At 34.8% G+C, this 21,568-nt stretch overlaps 2 protein-coding genes across 2 annotated transcripts in view; one reads left to right on the plus strand and one right to left on the minus strand.

The window, feature by feature from the left end:
• Positions 1 to 1,399: 1,399 nt before the first annotated feature.
• On the minus strand, positions 1,400 to 6,597 carry ptger2b (prostaglandin E receptor 2b (subtype EP2)). The gene is made up of 2 exons (XM_073816991.1): positions 5,694 to 6,597; positions 1,400 to 2,358 (listed from the first exon to the last, which is right to left on the minus strand). Exons 1-2 carry the CDS (start codon positions 6,486 to 6,488, stop codon positions 2,065 to 2,067), a joined length of 1,089 nt encoding a protein of 362 aa, XP_073673092.1. The 5' UTR covers positions 6,489 to 6,597; the 3' UTR covers positions 1,400 to 2,064.
• An 11,365-nt stretch (positions 6,598 to 17,962) lies between these two features.
• Positions 17,963 to 21,568, plus strand: part of nid2b (nidogen 2b (osteonidogen)) — a 10,763-nt gene continuing 7,157 nt past the window's right edge. The window contains exons 1-3 of the mRNA XM_073816725.1: positions 17,963 to 18,081; positions 20,797 to 20,919; positions 21,231 to 21,467. Coding sequence (XP_073672826.1) covers positions 18,012 to 18,081; positions 20,797 to 20,919; positions 21,231 to 21,467 — 430 coding nt within the window. The 5' untranslated portion in view covers positions 17,963 to 18,011. The remainder of the gene's footprint in view (positions 18,082 to 20,796; positions 20,920 to 21,230; positions 21,468 to 21,568) is intronic.

Here is a 21,568-nt window from a genome sequence, read left to right on the forward strand (position 1 = left end):
GGGGGGGGGGGTTATATGGGAATTTCTGACCTACCCTAACTGTCTTGATCCGGAATACCAGAGCACACGAAGAGCTAGACAAGATGAGCATTTGAGGTTAAAAAGTAAACAAATTGAAATTGAAAATATCAGATTGTTTCACTAGATAAGACCCTTCTTTCTCTTCCTACCTTTGAAGCTGCATTTAAACTGCATTTCGGAAGCTCAAACTTGCAGGCACCATTGAATTCCACTATATGGAGAAAAATCCTGACATGCTTTGCTCAAACAAACATAATTTCTTTATGACATAAGAAAGAAAGACGTGAACATCTTGGATGACAAGGGGGTGTGTAAATTATCTTTAAATTATTGTTCTGAAAGTGAACTTCTCCTTTAAGAGAGACGCTAGCTTTCCCACGAGTGGGCGTGTTTTTTAATATTCAAATTTGTGAGTGGTTATTAACACATTTTTCTGTGGTGTGACACATTTAATATTCGGACGGTCTAAGGCAGAGGCTATTAACACTACCTCTTTTTAAATTTCGGAAAAAAATCGGAAATGCATTTATTTTCAATAAAAATTAAGAAAATAATTGAAAAGTTAAAAATAAAGTATTGGGTAGGGTAGGTGTAGGAAGGGCTTATATTATAATTTACTCTCAGGTTATTGCACACTGTTTAATCAAGTCCTACAATAGGTGCAAATTACAACTATTTGCAATGAGTTGTATAAAAAGCAGCAAATCCTGCTATTTTAACATAGTGTAAATAGAATCTCTAGCTATCTGCACCTAGTATGAATTGAATGCATTGCTGTTTGCACAGTGTAAACAGCATCTATCGCTAAGAAAATACACTATTTACACTTAGTGCAAATAGCCACTGGCTTTAATATTGCTTTATACAGACTTTAAACATTTGCTCTTTAAAATGTAACAGAAATAATCGCAAAAATGCTTTTTAAAGGGATAGTCCATCTAAAAATGAGAAATCTGTCATCATTTTTGTTCCTAACCGGTCTTTCTAGTGGAGAACACAAAAGAAGATATTTGAAGAATGTCGAGGAACCAAACAACATTGGAGCCATTGACGTGTATTTCTATTGTATGGCCGATGTATTTTTATAAAATAGCATATCATATTTTAGCTCAACTGGACAGAATTTTAATTTTTCAGCCTTTGATTTTCTCTAAATCAAACTGATGATATGACACACTATTATTAACTATCTAAAAAACAGCTTGTCCTCAGATCATAACAGAAATTTATATAAATCTGAAGTCTAATAAAGCATTGTATGTTCAGATGTTGTTGGCTCTTTGACAAATTGCTGTCATGCCTTTTTTTGTAAGTCACTTGAAAAAAGCATCTGCTAAATGCATAAATGTTATGTTCATCTATAGCAACACCAAGAAAACAAAATGTATTGTGTTTATTGTATGTGTAATATCCAAAATATGGTGATTTTATCACTGAGAACATGTTAAGACATGATTGATACAAAACAATCCATTGATGGACAAACTTTTATTTCCTCAAATTAGCCTGTTTCACCTTCTCTCCAAATGACTGTCTTCAGGCATGGGACTGTTGTGCTGTTTAGTCAAGCTGTTTGGCTCTTTCACAATGAACTGACTTGCTGTAACATGATTCAGTCCTGCATATAATTGCAACGGAACGTGGAAAACAAAACTGATAAAGCATGCAGTCACACAAAAAAGACAAGCCCATTCCTCACACAGTTGAAACAGGAAGTACGGCTCTTCATTTCAGCCTGTAAATGTTTATTTATATTATCCATTAAGTTTCCTACTGATAAATAAACACTTGTTTTCCTTCCGGTGTACAAAAAAAGTTTAACTCTCCATAAATAAAGGCAATAAATAAGTGTACATTACTAAAAAAGCATACTCCTTTATTCTCCATGATGTTATAGGTGCAAAACCATCCAACTTTTGTATTCTCAGGTCTTAGATCCATCTCTCCAGTTATCCACCAGGATCTTCAGTCTTCGTTGTTTCCAATTCATGAGTGAGCAACTACTCCACAATGTTTCCCACGAACAAAGAGAGGTTTTAGAGATCAGGAGCTAGCTGTTCCAGGAATTTCTGTGTAAACTTTCATCACACCACCTCCTTCTGAATCTACAGGTGGGTTGGACTGATTCAGGACTGGATGGATGCAGCGGACCTTCTCCTGGTTGGATTTGAACTTAGTGGTCTTGCACAACTTGTCCCAGAGCAGACGAGGCACTGGGGGACTGAGGATGATAAAGACCCAGGGGTCTATGATAGGGTTGGCCGATACTAAAAGTAGGGGTATGACATAATTTTTGTTACGAACTTGGTCGAAGTAAGTGTTGATGTACACTTGAATCTGTGGAGACAAGAGCACATGTGGAACTGTACGTTGTGCAGAAACAATAAATCAAAATATAAACATTAAAAACATCCTCCCACTTTCAATTTACAATGTTCATGTTACAATGTTAACGATCTGTGAAGCTGCTAGAAACAGTGTTCAAAATGTATTTCTAACAATCTACTTTTCATGCTTGTCTTGATAATAAATGGCTTGGTTCAATATTTAGTCTAATGCAATGACGTTTTTAAACATTTTTAAGTGTGCCTTCAGTGTAAAAATACTTTTAGGTCCAGTGTATATGACAAACCTTTTAAATATTTATTAATCTACACTAACTAGTATCAAATTTCACATTACTAGTACCTACTTTTAAGTCAGTTACAAGTACCTTTTTCAATCAAATTTCTACAACTTTTTCATTTGCTACTAGCCACTAATTCAGTAGTAACCAGCTATTTTATTACTAACATGCATGTCTGCCATTGAATGGGCTTTTTTATTTTTCACTTTTTACATGTGATGTGACTAGTAATCAGAGCCATTCCAAAATTTGGGTACATGTAATTATATTAAATTACATTTTAAAATACTCAAAATCAGACTACAGATACTTGTTATGGATTGCATGATTACATATTATTTAAACCATAGCAATAAATTGTTCATAATTAAATTTTCCTAATTCTGTTTTTTAATCTTGCATATTTTCTTTTCTAGTTTCGTGGACATTCATATAAAAATCAGTCTCTAGTCAGGTGGCAACACAGCATTTTCAGGTTTAAGAAGTGTTTCAACATTGCATCAACTACTGATGAACACATTGTTTTTTTTATTTGAGTTATCACTCTGTATGTTATTTAACACACATCGAAATTCACAAATTCGCTTTTTTGTAATCAAACTTTTTTGTACTTAATATATTTCACTGAATATCTCTGAGATTTAATAATAAATATTTTAATAATTAAGTATCACTTTTCCATGTTCACGGTTCACTGTAAGATTTAATTAACTGTTAGCTTTTCATTAAACCACAAACACCAATTTGGGAAACTTTTATGTAATATAATGTTTAATGCACTTCTGCAGTGCCTTGCAAAAGTATTCATTTTTTTCACACTTTGTTTTGTTGCAGCATTACGTTAAACTGCTTTAAATTACTTTTTTTCCCAACATCAATCTACATCTCATACACCGAAATAACAAAGCACAAAACAGGTTTGTAACAACTTTGCAAATTTATTAGAAATAAAAAACTGAAAAGATCCTGTTGCATAAGTATTCATACCCTTTTCTGGGACACTCGAAATTTAGCTCAGGAGCATTCATATTGCTTCTAGATGTTACTACACTTCGAGTGGAGTTAAACTGTGGCAAATTAATTTGAATGAGTATGACTTAGAAAGGCACACACCTTTCAGAAAAGGTCCAACAGCTGAAAATGCATATCAGAGCAAAAACTAATGTCAAGATAACTGCCTGTAGAGCTCAGTGACAGACTTGCGTTAAGGCAATGATCTAGGAAAGAGTTCAGAAAAAAATCTGCTGTTTTGAAGGTTCACAGAAGCATGTAGCCTCCATTATCCATAATGGAAGACGATTGGAACAACTAGGACTCTAGAAAATGTCTGCCAGCCCCCATCCAAGCTGACAGAGCTTAAGAGGTAAAAAAGGTAAGGCAAAGAATGGCAGATAATTGCCAAATGCAGATGTGCAAAGCTTGTCACATCATACCCAAAAAGACTTGAGGCTGTAAAGGTGCTTCAACTATGTACTGAGTTAAGGGTATGAATACTTATGCAATGTACTTATTTCAGTGTTTTATTTTTAATACATTTGTAAAATTTGCTAATCTGGATTTGTCAGGAGTCTGGGCTGTTTTCCCTTCCCCACCAGAGGTCACTGTCTCCCTTCCTCCCGCACCCCACTCCTCTAAATTGATCACACCTGTCTTGTTGCACACACCTGTCACTCTTTACACCCACAGCTGTTCCCCATTACCACGGACTATATAGTCTCCCCTCTCCCAACACTCTGTCTGGTTGCATTGCTTTCAGTTTGTGCTCTGGAGTCTTGTCATGTCGTGTTGTGCCGTGTTGGCCTTTTGTTTTTATTTGTTTCATTAAAATAACACCTTTCCTGCATTTGGACCCTGACCTCATCTTTTCTAGTGACAGGTTTTTGCTTTGTCATTATTATGGTGTATGGAGTGTAAATTGATGTAGGGAAAAACTAATTTAAAGCAGTTTAACATAATGCTGCAAAATGTGAAAAAATGAAGGGGTGTGAATACTTTTGCGGGGCACTGTATGTTGTTAATAACAACAAATGGAATATATGTTTAAACTCTTTATTTTTATGTCAGCATGGTTTAATATTATCCTATTTAAATCAATCTGATAAACGAGTCATAAGTAATCTAAACGTAGTCTAATTATATTACCTAAAATGTGTAACATAATGGATTATGTACACTGTAAAAAGTTTTCACCAGATTCAACTTAAAAAAAAGTTCAGCAGCTGCCTTACAATTTTAAGTTAAATCAGATAAAATAAATCAAATCAAATAAAATGAGTTGATTTACCTTGAGTTGAAATGACTTACGTTGATTTAACCTAAAATTTTAAGGCAGCTGCTAAACTTAAGTTTTTAAGTTGAAACTGGTGAAAACTTTTTACAGTGTACTAACTACACTTTTTGTCATGTGATTGGAATCAGTAACAGATTACAATTTGTCAGTAATCTACCCAGCTCCTCTAGTAATTTCTATTATCAATGGCTTATTCAAAGTTAGTAGTAGTTAAAATGGCTACTCAACAGTAATATGAAAACAGAAATACATACCAATTCCTATGGGTGTAAAATAAATGAATAAAAATCACTAGTCACTTCCTACTGGATTAGTTAGCCTACATGTCACTACTATAATAGTGATTAATAGCAAAGAAAAAGATTTCAGAATATAATGACTGATGGATAATCATTTATAAATAAAGCTAGGTGTCTATTAATGGATAAAAAGATGCTAGTCTTTGTGGGATAACTAATTAATTAAAATAAAACAAAATACTGTACAGCCAATTAACATAAAACACGTTTTGTATTATTACTGTATGATGCTTCGTTTGCTTGTTTAGGGTGACTTTTTAATATTCTGTCTAGGAGATGTAACCTGTCGGATAATGTTGGCACATTTATGTTTATTACTGTGCATAAATAAATGAACTTAAACTGAAAAGGACTTATAATACAGACTTAAACATACAGGAACAGGACATTGCTATAGCAGACAACTCATGTGAAAGTACGTTTGAAAATGTGTTTGACAAGTCTGTAAGTGGCTTACCACAAGAGGAAGAGAGCAGATGACGAATGCTATTGTCATGAACCCGAGAAGCACAAGATGTTCAACCTCCTTCGCGATGGAGCGATGCCTCTTGTGTCCTCGCTGCCGTCGGACAGAGCTCCGGTGCGCCTTGAGTCTTCGGTACATGAGTAAAAGATGATAGATCACGGAGACGTTGCACAAAACCGTACACACAATCATGACGAGCAAACAAGACGCGTAAATGATATTGAACGCTTTGTGTTGGGTCGCAGACGGGTGCAGGTCAATGAAACACCAAGTACCAGGACAATACTGAACATACTTCCCAAAACCGAGGAAAGGTGTGCCACTGAAAAGAGCGCAACCCAGGTATATGAGAGCGATGGTGATGTACCCGCAGCGTTTGCTCATATGCTGCTCGTAACAGTAAGGATGTCCTATGGAGAGCCATCGCTCCACTGCCATGGAGAGGAGAATGGCGAGAGTGACCATGCTGAAAAAAGTCATGGCGTATCCAAAGTGCCCGCAAACTAATCGGTTTTCATTCATCCCAATCAAAGATTCATTCCTCAAGTACGCGGTTAAAACCAGAGGACTGACGGAGAAAGTGCCCAGCAAATCTGTGAAGACCAAAGATGTGACCAGGACTTGGAACAAAGATGCGGGTTGTTTCCTCCGCCGTATTTCCAAGAGAATTAAGGCGACCACGTTTCCAAGGACCCCGGCGGAAAACATAATCGCAGATGTTGTAGGAGATCCACCAGAGACAGTGAGCTGCTCGTGGCAACTGACGTTTTTCAGGCTTTGCGCCATGAAACCCTTTTCCCCGTATTATCCAGATTTGGGTAAATTTGAGTTTAAGGAAAACCAAATATCATTGAAGAGAAGAATTAGGATCCATACTTATAGTGAAGCCGAACTTTTACGCACAGCCCATAACTTTAACCGTAAGCAAAGAGTGAGGTGGGGTTTCAGCAGAGCGTGCTCTGATGTCAATAATGACTCACTCACCGCATCTAAGTCAATTTAAAATGCGATAGAATTGATTGAAAAATGATTTCGATGTATCTATTTTTATTTGTTACTTTTTTTTAATGCTACTCGTTAAATATAAATTTTGTATTATCAATTTTTTATTAAATGTAAACTATTCCTAAATATATATTAGGCTGAAACCATTATAACATTTTATTTTCTAAATTAAATGTATGAATAGTACTTAAAATAAAATTCCATTACATGCTATTTATTAGCAAATTACGTTCTAGTTTCGAGTTATATATGTTTTTATAATAGGTGTACAATCCTGGTTTACAAACGCCATGGCATCATGACGCCTCCCTGTGGAGAATATTCAAGACACGGACGAGTTTTAGCAGAGACGAATTGTACAGAATAAACAGAATAATTTTTCTGTTGACAAAATTGCTGTTAAATTGGCTGGTTTTCATAGACAAGCACTGTTAGCGCTGAAATTGGCATCTCATATGGCATAATAAGGATATATTATTTAAAAAATCTTTATGCAAAAAATGTGCTATTGTTCTTGTGTCACGGTTCATGTATCCGCTGTCTTCTCAGGTCTTGTGATTTGTTCGTTTGTCATGTGATTGTCACGCTCGCTCAGCTGAGCTGCCAATCAGTCCGCCACAGGTGTCCCTCATCACCACTGCCTATTTATACTCACAGCATTCTCTCTCCCTCGTCTGATAGTTTTCCCGGATCCCTCGTCGTGTTGGTTCGTCTTGCTCTGTCTGGTTCGAGTGTTGGATTGTTCTGTCGTGGATGTTGTCGCTGTCTTCGTGTTTGCACTGGATTCACCACAGCACCAACGGACTCTCTCACCAACATCACCAGCCATCTAACCCCTGTGTCACCCAGCTGAGAGATCGCACCATCATCACCCTGTTTGTATTTCATATCAATAAACTGTCATTCACTTCATCCTGCATTTGCTTCCTCATCTTTATCCGCACGTCACATCTTGACGCATTTCCAAAGAGCATGATATTTCAGAAGGAATCAGCATGGTTATTCCTTGTGAAAACATTTTCATTTAAAATGATGTTTTAAAACAACAATGTAGCAATAGGATTATAAGGAATGCTCTTTGTTCTGTGTCTTCACATGCAGCAACATTATTATTATTATTATTATTATTTTTTTTTTGTTTTCTATATTTGGTAATATAGTAACCATGTTTTGTTGTTGTTGTTGTTGTTATGTGACCCTGGACCACAAAACCAGTCATAAGGGTCATTTTTTTTAAATTGACAATTTGAAATCAACTATTTGAAAATCTTAAATCTGAGGGTGCAAAAAATCTAAACATTGAGAAAAATATCACATACATAAATCTCTTAAAACAAACAAAAAAACAAAAAAGCACTGAAAAGACTAAAAGCACTGAAAACATGAAATGCTCTGAAAGCATTGAAATTTATGTAATTTTCTTCCTTTTCTTTCTTTTTTTGGCAGCCAGTGTTAATTTGGCAGATGTAATAAATCTTGTTCTTGTGGCATTGATTTAATAGAGCATTAAAAAAGGTTCTAGAAAAAAAGAAATAGGGATTTGTTAGACCAAGCATAATTTTGCATTACAAAACAATAAATGGTCAATATCTGTGAAGAAGAGGACAACTTTTAAGTTTTCTATGTTAGAACAAGTATTAGCTGTAATAGCTCTCCTGCTAAAAATTTTGTAAAACATTAAAATTAATAAACATTAAAATTATAATAAAATACTTTTATTAGTTATGGAAACCAGTCATAACTTTCCATTTGAGATCATAAATAAAAAGAGTGTGGTCATATAGTATGCCCATGTGTTAATTTAGAAAGCAGTGATCATTTATCATCACAGTATCATCTTGAAAATAATCCTCTTCACATCAACTGGAGTTCCACAGGGTTCAGTACTAGGGCCACTTTTATTCTCCATTCACATCAAATCACAAGCGAAGTTATCAAGTCTAATGGCTTTCACTATCATGCCCAAGCAAAAGATACTTCTACCCTTTGACAAGCAGGTTTCACTGCATGTCTGGTGAGCATTTCTGACTGAATCATTTGAACTTATTGAAAACAGAGAAGCTGTTCATCCCAGCTGAGTCAAACCCTTTGCCAAGACCTTGTCATTTCAATAGACAAACTCAACCATCTCACCCAGACAGCCAAGAGCCTTGACAGCAACCTGTTGTTTGCACCTTACATTCCACAGTCAAGATCATGCAGATTCCTCCTGCAGAAAATCCAGAACATTGGTAGAAACACTGATGCCAGTGATGCACTCAACATATACTGACAGTTCATAAGCAGTAACACTTGCAATTACAGAAACAATCAGTGTCTATAGGTGAAATCAGGCACCTCTGGGACTTATTTTCTTACTTAAATTAAAACAAAACTGTTATAAAGCTACGTGCATTTAAAGGTATAGGATTGAAAATTTGATCATCTTTTAGTCACTCTTATGCAGTTTCAAACCTGCATGCATTATTAATAGTTAGTAGTTAGGTAGGTAGTTAGGTTTAGGTATGGAGGGAGATCTAAATGTGGTATAACAGTATAATGAATCTAAAATAAGAGTTAATATCTGCTTTATAAGTACTAATAAACAGCAAATATGCTAGTAATATGGGCACTAATAAACAACTAGTTATTAGTAAGAATTGGTTCTTAAAATAAAGTGTTACCAATGGTGTTTGACTTGACGTGTTTGACTTCCATTGTATTTTTTTGTACTGTTTATTGTGTAAATGATGACAATATTTAAATGGAGCTGTAAAAGATTTCTGTGGTTTTGCTAACTTTTAAACTTACAGGCTAGTTCACCCAAAAATTCTGTCGTTAATTACTCACCCTCATGTTGTTCCAAACCCAGACCTTCTTTCATCCTCGGAACACAATTTAAGATATTTTTGATGAAATCTCTGACTGTAGACAGCAAGAATACCACGTTTAAGCCCCAGAAAAGTACCAAGGCGATCGACAAAGTAGTCCATGTGACATCGTGGTTCAACTGTAACAAAGCTACAAGAATACCTTTTTGTGCAAAGGAAAAAAAAAGACTTTATTCCACATTTTCATCTCTACTGCATCCCTTGTTGACGCGCGTTCACGAGAGTATCCCGATGCGAGTGGTGGCGCCGACGCTGACCCAGATCCGGCTTATGACATTGAACACATGCGGAGAAAGACGCACGCTGTATGAACAAGTGACGCAGTAGAGACACTTACGTTATAAGTCATTATTTTGTTTTCTTTGCGCAAAAAAAAGTATTCTCGTAGCTGCGTAAAATTACAGATAAACCACTGATGTCACATGGACTACTTTGTCGATCATCTTGGTAGTTTTCTGGGCCTTGAACATGGTAGTACCCTTGCTGTCTATGGGAGGGTCAGAGACCTCTCGGTTTCCATCAAAAATAAATTAAATTGTGTTCTGGATGGTCTTACTGGTTTGGAATGACTGGTGAGTAATTAATGACAGAATTTTCATTTTGGGGTGAACTAATCCTTTAACTTCTATTTCTATCCATCTTTTTCTTTAACGTGGAAATAAGCTTATAGGTAAGACTTCCGGTATAAGCAAAGGAGAAGAATAACTACTGTACATGCAGTAAACAGTAAAACTGTTTGCACTATAATTCAGATAACACATTAAAACAACATATTAAGTCACAACAATTTGTAAAATCAAGCAGAAAAACAAGGTTTTGTACAGCTAAAAATAGCTGGATGCAGACCAAAAGTCAGACCCATAAAATTTACAAATGGCCACTCTTACGAGAAAAGTAAGGTGGATTACGGAAAGTGCTGGATTCCCAATAATGCTATTTCTATTATGGAAAGTGTTGGGGTTACAATATTGCTAATGGAAAAGCTTACAAAATCAATTACACACAGCTAATCATTCAGTCACCATCGTGAGCCCAACCCTTTGCTTTTACTTACAATTATTAGGATGCAATATCACAGATCTAGATCTGAAGACTATAGAGAGAGCATAAGAGCTCTTGTTCGAAGTAGCTTTACAAGATTATTTCAAACACTATATCAGGGATAAGATGCTTAATTGTCATTGTACATGATACAATCAAATTTACAATGACATTTCGAGTGGCAATTATATTGTTTTAACTATTAGTATCACCACATCAAACCAACTGTTCTCAAGATAGCCTCATCCCAAACCCCAAACTCATGATGTTGTTAAAGCCAGTACTGTGTTGTGCTGGTAATCCTGGTTTAAAATATGTTTTAATGGCACCACGGAGGTGTTTTTTTAATAGGTGAGAGGATATAAAATGCAGTTATTTAAATTCTGAGAAATCCAACACAGAGTGAGGTCTCACTGGCACAGCATGTTAAAGTAAGAACAAATTGTGACCCTGGACCACAAAACCAGTCTTAAGTCGCTGGGGTATATTTGTAGCAATAGCCAAAAATACATTGCATGGGTCAAAATTTTAGATTTTTCTTTTATGCCAAAAATCATTATGAAATTAAGTAAAGTTCATGTTCCATGAAGATTTTTTGTAAAATTCCTACTGTAAACATATCAAAATGTAATTTTTGATTTGTAATATGCATTGTTAAGAATCTAATTTGGACAACTTTAAAGGTGATTTTCTCAGTCTTTTTGATTTTTTTGCATCCTCAGATTTCTGATTTCAAATAGATGTATCTCAGTCAAATATTGTCCTATCCTAACAAACCATACATCAATAGAAAGCTTATTTATTGACTTGGTGTGACTGTAAAAAATAAAGTAAAAAATGCAGATTACTTTATTTCTAAATTACAACAAATTTGGAGAATGGGTGCAGTGAATGGATGCCGTCAGAGTCTAAACAGCTGATAAAAACATCACAATAATCTACAAGTAATCCACACAACTGCAGTCTATCAACAGACATGTTGTGAAGCAAATAGCTGCAAGTTTGTAAGAAACAAATCCATAATTTTGCCCTAGATGAGACCAGGAATGAGCCCCAATGAATCTCTTTTGGCAATGTCCATGTTTGCAGTGCGATTTAATACAATATAGTGCATTAAGTTAAATTAAATTGCATTAAATTATAAATACACTTCAGTAGCTCAAAGACATTTCATCAAATAAGGTTCCATTTCCAAAACCAAAAATATGAAAACAAAACTCTATGTTTGGAAAAATGCTTGAAATTTTATAGTGTTCCCTTACCAGCTCTATAAATTTATGTAGGTCACAGCAGCATGGTGTGGTGATCGGTGAAGTTCAAAATATATTAAAATTATATAACCTATTCTCACTATTTAGGCTTTGTCTGTAATGTCTGACCAACATTTTAAGAGAATTCCAAGGATTCCAAGAATTCTGAAAGTGAGCCACATTTCTTGAAATGTACTTAAAAGACTTCAACCAAAAATGAGAATTCTGCCAAAAGAAAGAAGTTCATGCAGGTCTGGAATAGAGTGGCAAAGAGACTGAAAAATTCCAATCAATTTTAGAAACCTTTCCAAATATTTGCCAGCCCTAGTTTGGAATGACATAAGGGTGAGTGAATGATGAAACAACTTTCCTTCCTTTCTTGAACTATCCCTTTTAAGGTAACACTTTATTGTAATAGTCCACTTCAGAGATTCGAACTATAAGTAGCTTTGCAACTACATGTCAACTAGCAGTTATTACAGTATTAGCTTAATATCAAACACTTTATTTTGATGGTCACCCAACAGACATCCTACTATAAGCAACTTTGCAAGTACGTCAACTTATCCTACAAACCCAAACACTACCCTAACAGTCTACTAATAGTCTAAAAAGTTAGTTGCAAAGGTACTTATGTTATAAAAATGTCTAATGACTTGACATACAGATTTGTTGAAGCACTTGTTTGTTTGCACAAATGATTTTCTATTCAAATTTGATGAACATATGTGCATTGGATGCTTTGTACTCGCCTACCAAAACCCTCCCACAGACATTTTGGTAACTATGTGGATTGTGGTTAAGGGATCCTTTCATTTCCAGTGACCACATCGTCACATCTCATGAACTTCTTCAGGGACAATTATATTTAAGTGCTTCAGATCGAAGCTGCTCCCTCTCGAAATGAAGAACTGCTGGGTATTTGCTTTGCTTTTCACAAATGTTTGCTTTATGAATGCGATTCAAAAGGACAACTTTTTCCCTTTTGGATTATCTGAAGGGGATTCAGTTCTTCAGGGAGGTGATGATGAAGTGTCTGAAGCCCTGAAGATAAAAAAGCCATTACAGTTCTACAACGTCCAGTTCAACATTCTCTATGTAAGTCATTGTTTTCATTACATTTTTAAAAAGCTAAATTGGATTATGTCAAATATGTCTTCATTATTTCAGCTTTAGTTTTGTGCTGATTTTCTTATTGTACCTATACAAATAAATAAACAAAAATCAAACGTGCAACCAGATTTTCTGAGCATATAAAGTCTGAAGCTTAAAGTTTAATTTAATTCCTCAGGTTTCCACAAATGGATTCTTATCCCTTCAGCCTCCTCCTGACGAGAGTCAGTATTTAAGAAACATGTTTCCTCTTAGCTTCTCTGCCATCGCACCTTTCCTGACAGACATTAGTTCAGGACAAGGGAAAGGATCTGTGTATTACCGTGTGGAGGAATCATTGGATGTATTAAACCAGGCTTCTAAAATGGTGCAGCAAGGTTTTACTAGTTCTACATTTAAGCCCAGCCACACAGTCATCGCCACATGGAACAATGTTGCATGTGAAGAGGAAGAGCTCCAGCTCCCATTTACACATTGTGTAACTTCCTTTATCTTACTTTTTACTAATATAAATCTTTCAAATTAAGTAATATTTTGTTTTGTAAATCTATTATTAATTTTAAGGTGTTTACCTACATGCAGGTAACCAGCTTCCAGGTTGTGTTGGCCGGCAATAAATCAGATACATATGCCTTGTTCCTGTATCCTGAGGATGAGCAGCAGATGCTAAATATCAGTCACAATCATACTAAAATGTCAAATGGACATGCCAAACCTCAGGTTGGTTTTAATAGAGGTGATACATCCACCACAGAAGAGCTCTTCTACAGTCTGTTTGGCTCTAATCAGCCCAGCAAAAACCTTCTTTTGCAAGTATCTTTCTACATCTCTAAATCATACAGTATAACGGCGTTCATTAATAACAGTCCACTAATTGTGTTACATACGCATCTTTCAGGACAGGGAACACCGGGGTAAATGGACTGTGGATTTTCCACATCGGATCCAGTCGATTTCCATTCCAGAAGGTAGTTCCTGCTTCCATCCCCAAGTCTGATTCTATGGGTTTTGGTAGCTTGAGCAGCACCACAGACGAAGATTTCTACATTACGGTAGAATCAAACACGCCTGGAGACAACTCTACTTCTGAGGTCCAAATGGACATTCCAGCTTCACTTGTTCAACGACCTTCAAAGTCAAATCAAGAACTGCTCCAAGCTACTCCAAAAAATTTAACCAAAATGTGTGGCTTGCATCTGAAATTCTGCTCTCAGGATGGTTACTGCACTGACTACCAAACGGGTCCGTGCTGTCATTGCCGTTCGGGTTACTACGGCAATGGCAGACAATGTTTACCCTTAGGTGAGATTTTTTATTTTATTTAGTATTTTCTTATTATGTGATACCTTCTGCATTTATTTCTAACACAAAAGATAAATCTCATTTGACAGGTATTTCTCAGCCTTTAAGTGGAAAGCTGAGTGGCCTTGTTTCTGTTGGAAACACTACAGTTAAGCTAATCAATGTGGACATCCATGGCTTTGCTGTGGTGGGAGAAGGTCGTGTATATATCTCCATCAGTCCTGTCCCAGCTCAGACAGGTTGGGCTTTGATGGCTGTGAGCCCACTGGTTTCCACATTTGGCTGGCTGTTTGCTCTTGAGCTCCAAAACCATCTAAATGGCTTCAGCATAACTGGTGTGACTGTCTTTCTTATCTGAAGATTCACTACTTTTTGTTACACACAGATCATGCTGAAGTCTAATGAAGAAAAACATGTTTTCTCCAGGTGCTGAGTTTTCTCATGAGGCAGAGCTGGTCTTTAGCCCACGAGGTCAGCGTGTTTCCATTATTCAAGAGACTCAAGGAATAGATTCATTCAACCACCTGAATTTCAATATAAGGATCAATGGAGATTTACCTAGCATTCCCAATGGTGCTAAAGTTCATTTTCTGCCATATACAGAGACCTATCAATACAACCAAACAGGTAATTCGTCTAAACAATCTTGGAGGGTTCAAAAGATGTTCATTACTGAATAATTAAAATTTTAGACACATTATATCGGTAGTCACTTTTTCTATTTATGCTTTACCAAAGACAATAGTTCCAAATGAAGCAGAACTGTAACGATAACAAAGTAACCTGCAAGCTTTTTTTTTTAAAAAAAAATAAGAAATTCTCACCGCTGACATTCTGTATGGAACGCGATAACAGAGAAAAATGGGGTAAAAAAAAAGTTAAATTGTGAGATACTAAATCACAAGATTAAAGTAAAAACTATGCCAAAAAACTTAAAATGATGAGATACTGTCATAATTATTAGGTAAAAAGACAAAATTATGCCATCAAATAGAAATAATATGAATCATAAGATAAAGTCAAAATTATAAGATACTAAGTCATAAAATGAAATTATGACATACTAAATCATGCGATGAAGCTGAAATTATAAAATACTAAGTTATGAGATTCAGTTGAAATTATGAGATACTAAATCATGAGATAAAGTCAAAAATATGAGATACTAATTCATGAGATAAAGCTGAAAATATGAGATATAAAGTCATGAGATAAAGTCAAAAATATGAGATACTAAGTCATGAGATGAAGCTGAAATTATAAGATATGAAGTCATGAGATAAAGTAAAAAATATGAGACTAAGTCATGAGATAGTCGAAATTAGGAGATACTAAATCATGAGATGAAGTCAGAATTCTGAGATACTAATTCATGAGATAAAGCTGAAATTATGAGATACTAAATCATGAGATGAAGTCAAAATTCTGAGATATAAAGTCATGAGATAAAGTCAAAAATATGAGATACTAAGTCATGAGATGAAGCTGAAATTATAAGATATGAAGTCATGAGATAAAGTAAAAAATATGAGACTAAGTCATGAGATAGTCGAAATTAGGAGATACTAAATCATGAGATGAAGTCAGAATTCTGAGATACTAATTCATGAGATAAAGCTGAAATTATGAGATACTAAATCATGAGATGAAGTCAAAATTCTGAGATATAAAGTCATGAGATAAAGTCAAAAATATGAGATACTAAGTCATGAGATGAAGCTGAAATTATAAGATATGAAGTCATGAGATAAAGTAAAAAATATGAGACTAAGTCATGAGATAGTCGAAATTAGGAGATACTAAATCATGAGATGAAGTCAGAATTCTGAGATACTAATTCATGAGATAAAGCTGAAATTATGAGATACTAAATCATGAGATGAAGTCAAAATTCTGAGATATAAAGTCATGAGATAAAGTCAAAAATATGAGATACTAAGTCATGAGATGAAGCTGAAATTATAAGATATGAAGTCATGAGATAAAGTAAAAAATATGAGACTAAGTCATGAGATAGTCGAAATTAGGAGATACTAAATCATGAGATGAAGTCAGAATTCTGAGATACTAATTCATGAGATAAAGCTGAAATTATGAGATACTAAATCATGAGATGAAGTCAAAATTCTGAGATATAAAGTCATGAGATAAAGTCAAAAATATGAGATACTAAGTCATGAGATGAAGCTGAAATTATAAGATATGAAGTCATGAGATAAAGTAAAAAATATGAGACTAAGTCATGAGATAAAGCTGAAATTAGGAGATAATAAATCATGAGATTAAGTTGACATTATGAGATACTAAGTCATGAGATAGTCGAAATTAGGAGATACTAAATCATGAGATGAAGTCAAAATTCTGAGATATTAAGTCATGAAATAAAGTCAAAATTATGAGATACTAAGTCATGAAATAAAGTCAAAATTATGAGATACTAAGTCATGAAATAAAGTCAAAATTATGAGACACTAAATCATAAGATAAAGCTAAAATTATGAGATACTAAATAATAAGATAAAGTCAAACATTTCAGATACTAAATCATAAGATAAAGCTGAAATGATGAAATATAAGTTATGAGATAAAAACTAAATTATGAGATAATAAATCATGAGATAAAGCTGCAATATAAGATACTAAGTCATGAGAAAAAGCTGAAATTATGGGATACTAAGTTATAATTATGAGGGGAAAAGTCACAATTATGAGATAAACATTCATACCGTAATTATAAAACAAAATATAGAAATTATGAGGAACAAAAATCAAATCATAAAATCATGTAACATAAAAAGTATATTGTCATAATTATGATTTCTTAAATTGAAAATATGGGACAGTAAGTAATGTATGTACTTTCATCATCATTTCAAATTTTAACTCATATTCAGTATTGTCATCATTTTGAATGTTTGTGTCATAATTATGTTGTACGTCATTATTACAAATTACCAAAACATTTTTCCTAAGGTAATGCTTCAATATGTGTTCTTTGGGCATTATGGGTAATATAGTTTATGTCTGGCTCAGCTGTGACATCATCTTCACTGCGAGAGTATGTGGTGGTGTCAGAAAATGGTGGATCTGAGACATTCTCCTACATGCTACACCAAAATGTGAGTTTCAGTAGCTGTGAGCACGGCCCATGGACTATACCGGACTTTCAGCAGGTCAATGTGGAGCATCTGATGGTCATGTTTACAGAAGGAACCACCCTTAGATATGCCATAACCAACAAAGTTGGACCTGTAGGAGGTAAGAACATACGGGCAACTTAACATTCTACAATGTAGGTCAGTATTAATTCTATTTTTATAAAATTCTGGATCTTGTGGAGGACATTCTTTAACTTCACGTTTTCAGGTGAGCTCCCTGGGCTTGTAGAGTTGAACCCCTGTTCAACTGGGAAGCACCATTGTGACCCCATGGCTCTCTGCCTGCCAGGGGACGGCACTCATTACCATTGTCAGTGTGCAATGGGCTTCCAGGGGGATGGACGCAACTGCTACGGTACAATTAGTTCAGTGTAAATATATGTCATATTTTGACTATGACTGCTCCTTTGAGAGTTCCAGAGACTGTGTGTCATTTTCTCATGTCTTTACTGAATTACTGCCTGAGTTAAAGTTCCAAATGGCTCTCTTGGGTTTTGAATCTGTGGTCCAGATGTAGATGAGTGTGCTGAAGGACTCAGTTCCTGTTTTCCTCACTCCAAGTGTGTGAACATGCCGGGTGGCTATCACTGCAACTGTCAATCTGGCTATGAATTTGACCTCGATTCACATGTTTGTGTGGGTAAGTAATGTGTTCAGTAATCTGTGTTTGAGAATTTGGGTGTTGTGAGTAGATGATTCCTAATAAGATATTCCTAACATAATACATGAGCAATATTACACGAGTAGTCGTTCAATATGGCTGTATGTCGGTAACATAGGTAATCATAAGAAATGATTACGAGTGCAATATTGCGTTTGTACAACAGCTTGACGCCACAAGTGTGTAAATACATAAAAAAAACAGCATGTCTTTAAAAACCCTCTATTGTACAAAACTACTTCCTTCCGCCATGGATTCAAATCTAAGTTCGACAGTTTAACAGCTGATCCCATGCCTCCGTTACTAATTCAAAAATGTCACTTTTGTAACAAAGGAACACTGCATTGCTTCATTGAAAGCTTATTGTATTAGCTCACTGTATTATGTAGAGTATTATTAGAGAGAGGTGAGCTAAGCAATTGTCAAGTCAAAATTATAAGTCATGAGATAAAGATGAAAATATGAGATACTAAGTCATTAGATGAAGTCAAAATTATGAGATAGTAAATAATGAGATAAAGTTAAAATTATGAGATACTAAGTCATGAGATCAAGTCAAAATTCTGAAATACTAAGTCATGAGATCAAGTCAAAATGATAACATTATAAATCATGAGATACAGTCGAAATTAGGAGATACTAAATTATAAGATAAAGTCAAAATTATGAGATCATAATTCCTGGGATAAAGACAAAATTATGAGATAATAAATCATGAGATAAAGTCAAAATTATGAGATACTAATTCATGAGATCAAGTCAAAATTAGGAGATACTAAGTCATGAGATCAAGTTAAAATTATGAGATAATAAGTCATGAGATCAAGTCAAAATTATGACATTGTAAATCATGAGATACAGTCGAAATTAGGAGATACTAAGTCATAAAATAAAGTCAAAATTATGAGATCATAATTCCTGGGATAAAGCCAAAATTATGAGATAATAAATCATGAGATAAAGTCAAAATTATGAGATACTAATTCATGAGATAAAGTCAAAATTAGGAGATACTAAGTCATGAGATCAAGTTAAAATTATGAGATAATAAGTCATGAGATCAAGTCAAAATTATGAGATAATAAGTCATGAGATCAAGTCAAAATTATGACATTGTAAATCATTAGATACAGTCGAAATTAGGAGATACTAAATTATAAGATAAAGTCAAAATTATGAGATCATAATTCCTGGGATAAAGCTGAAATTAGGAGATACTAAGTCATGAGATCAAGTCAAAATCATGAGATCAAGTGAAAATTATGAGATACTAATTCATGAGATCAAGTCAAAATTATGAGATAGTAATTCATGAGATAAAGCTGAAATTAGGAGATACTAAGTCATGAGATCAAGTCAAAATCATGAGATCAAGTCAAAATTATGAGATACTAAATTATGACATAAAGCTGAAATTATGAGATACTAAGTCATGAGATAAAGTCAAAATCAAAGACACCAAATCATGAGATAAAGATGATTTAAAGGTGATTTCTGATTACATCATTGCTTAGTGCATTTATTGGCTGCATATTACAAGGTGTTGTTGAAAGTTAAAATAACTTACTTGTTTACAACCCTGTTTCAGTATCTTTCAATATAAAAGCCTTTTCACTGCTGTCATAAAAACAGTCTCTTGTCATCATCTAATGGCGGAACAAAGAAACTAATCACTCTCACGAACACACACCATTTCCCAATACTAAATACTATTATTAAATTCTACTATTATTTATATAAAATATTACTTATTGAATAATAATATTTAACAACAACAGCCATCATAAAAGTTACTATGCAATTCAGTCAAAAGTACAAAGGCAGCGCTTTGATACATAGAGCACTAAATTTACATCAAATATAACGTGTTGAGTTTTTGCCCTCAGACAACCTATTAGTTTTACTGAAACTGAAACTAACTTTACTGACTATATCCTATGTTTAACCATGCATCCAGAAAATCTGTCCGAGGTAAGGCTGTTATCGGCGGGTTCACTTGAAACTACATTCTGTGACACAAAAACCATATTATTTGTAAAATTATAGTGGATTTGGGTGTCCGCCATAACACTAACTTTGAGAAATACCGCAAACGTAGTCATACAAACAGTAAAACTAGAATATTGCACTCCTCTCAGCCAATCAGATTCGAGGACCAGAAAGAACTGTTGTATAAATAAACAAAGCAAAACAGCAGCAGTGTTTATATTTCTAAATGAATCTGCATTTTTGAACAAATTGTTTGAGTAAATGATTCAATGACTCAATCATAAGAAAAGTAGCCATCTACTGGCATAATCATGTTTTCTAAAGAAGGGGCCACTAAAATACAGACTGGCAACCTCAAGTGCTGTTGGACTGTACATCAGCATTTTTAAATGCTGTTCGGCTAATCAAATTCAAGGATGTTACTGTTGCATATTTTTACATAGAAGTCTTGGGTGGCCATTTGTTAAAAAAAAAAAAAAAGTACATAAATTCATTTCAGTTGAACAATTTATCTAAGAGTTATTTTATACGCAATTTACAGTCATTCATGAATCATGATCATTCAACACAGACATTTGTTAAACACTTTCATGCACGAGGGCCACTAACGCTCTTCAATCACAAGTGTAATTTATGTAACCGCACATGTGGTATACATTCAAGAGTTATATTTCATAGGAGGCCAATCATTCTTTTCTTTTACAGATATTGATGAGTGTTTTCTTCAGCTCTGTCATCCGTTTTCTTCCTGCTTCAACACCCAGGGCTCCTTCCACTGCCAGTGCTGGCCTGAATACAAGGGTGATGGCTTCCTTTGCCAACCACCACGTAAACCACAACATTTATCAAGCAACACACAACACTTTCTTCCTGTCAGCTCAGTAACAGGCTGTTCTCTTTGATTATAAGAAGTCCGGCACGCAAGTTAAATATTATGTTCAGCGGCATATTATAAATCAATCAAAAACAAACGACTTGTTTAATCATTCAGAACATACTTGAAACAAGTTGAACTTGTTCCTGGAACAACATCCTTTGTTCCAGGCTTGGCTTACTCACATCATGCCATTTAGTGGATACTGATAATGTAATGTATTTAAAAGTTCACTGGTCCTCTGTATTTTTCTGCTGTATGCTAGAGAAGCACGGACCCCCCTTAACTGTGTGCCAGCAGCACAGAGAATATCTGCAGGAGAGCCTAAGCATCTACCCAGAGCTAGAGGCTTTTATTCCTCAGTGTGATGAGAAAGGGCAGTACAAACCCCTGCAGTGCCTGGGCACCACTGGACACTGTTGGTGTGTGGACAGTAGAGGGCAGGAGAGAGTGGGCACCAGGACAATGCCTGGCACAGTGCATGCCAACTGTGATCAACCAGGTATGAATTTATGCCCTCATATTCTATATTTCTATTCTATATTCTATATTTATATTTATTTTTATATTTAGAGTTATTGAAGTTAACTAAAAATAAAATAA

The sequence above is a fragment of the Garra rufa genome, chromosome 13, assembly GCF_049309525.1.
Source record: "Garra rufa chromosome 13, GarRuf1.0, whole genome shotgun sequence".
NCBI lineage: Eukaryota > Metazoa > Chordata > Actinopteri > Cypriniformes > Cyprinidae > Garra > Garra rufa.

Coding starts and splice junctions, on each gene's coding strand:
- ptger2b (XM_073816991.1), bottom strand. CDS start 6,488: ATGGCGCAAAGCCTGAAAAACGTCAGTTGCCACGAGCAGCTCACTGTC. Junction 2,359..5,693: donor TCTGCTCTCTTCCTCTTGTG/GTAAGCCACTTA, acceptor TTGTCTCCACAG/ATTCAAGTGTACATCAACAC.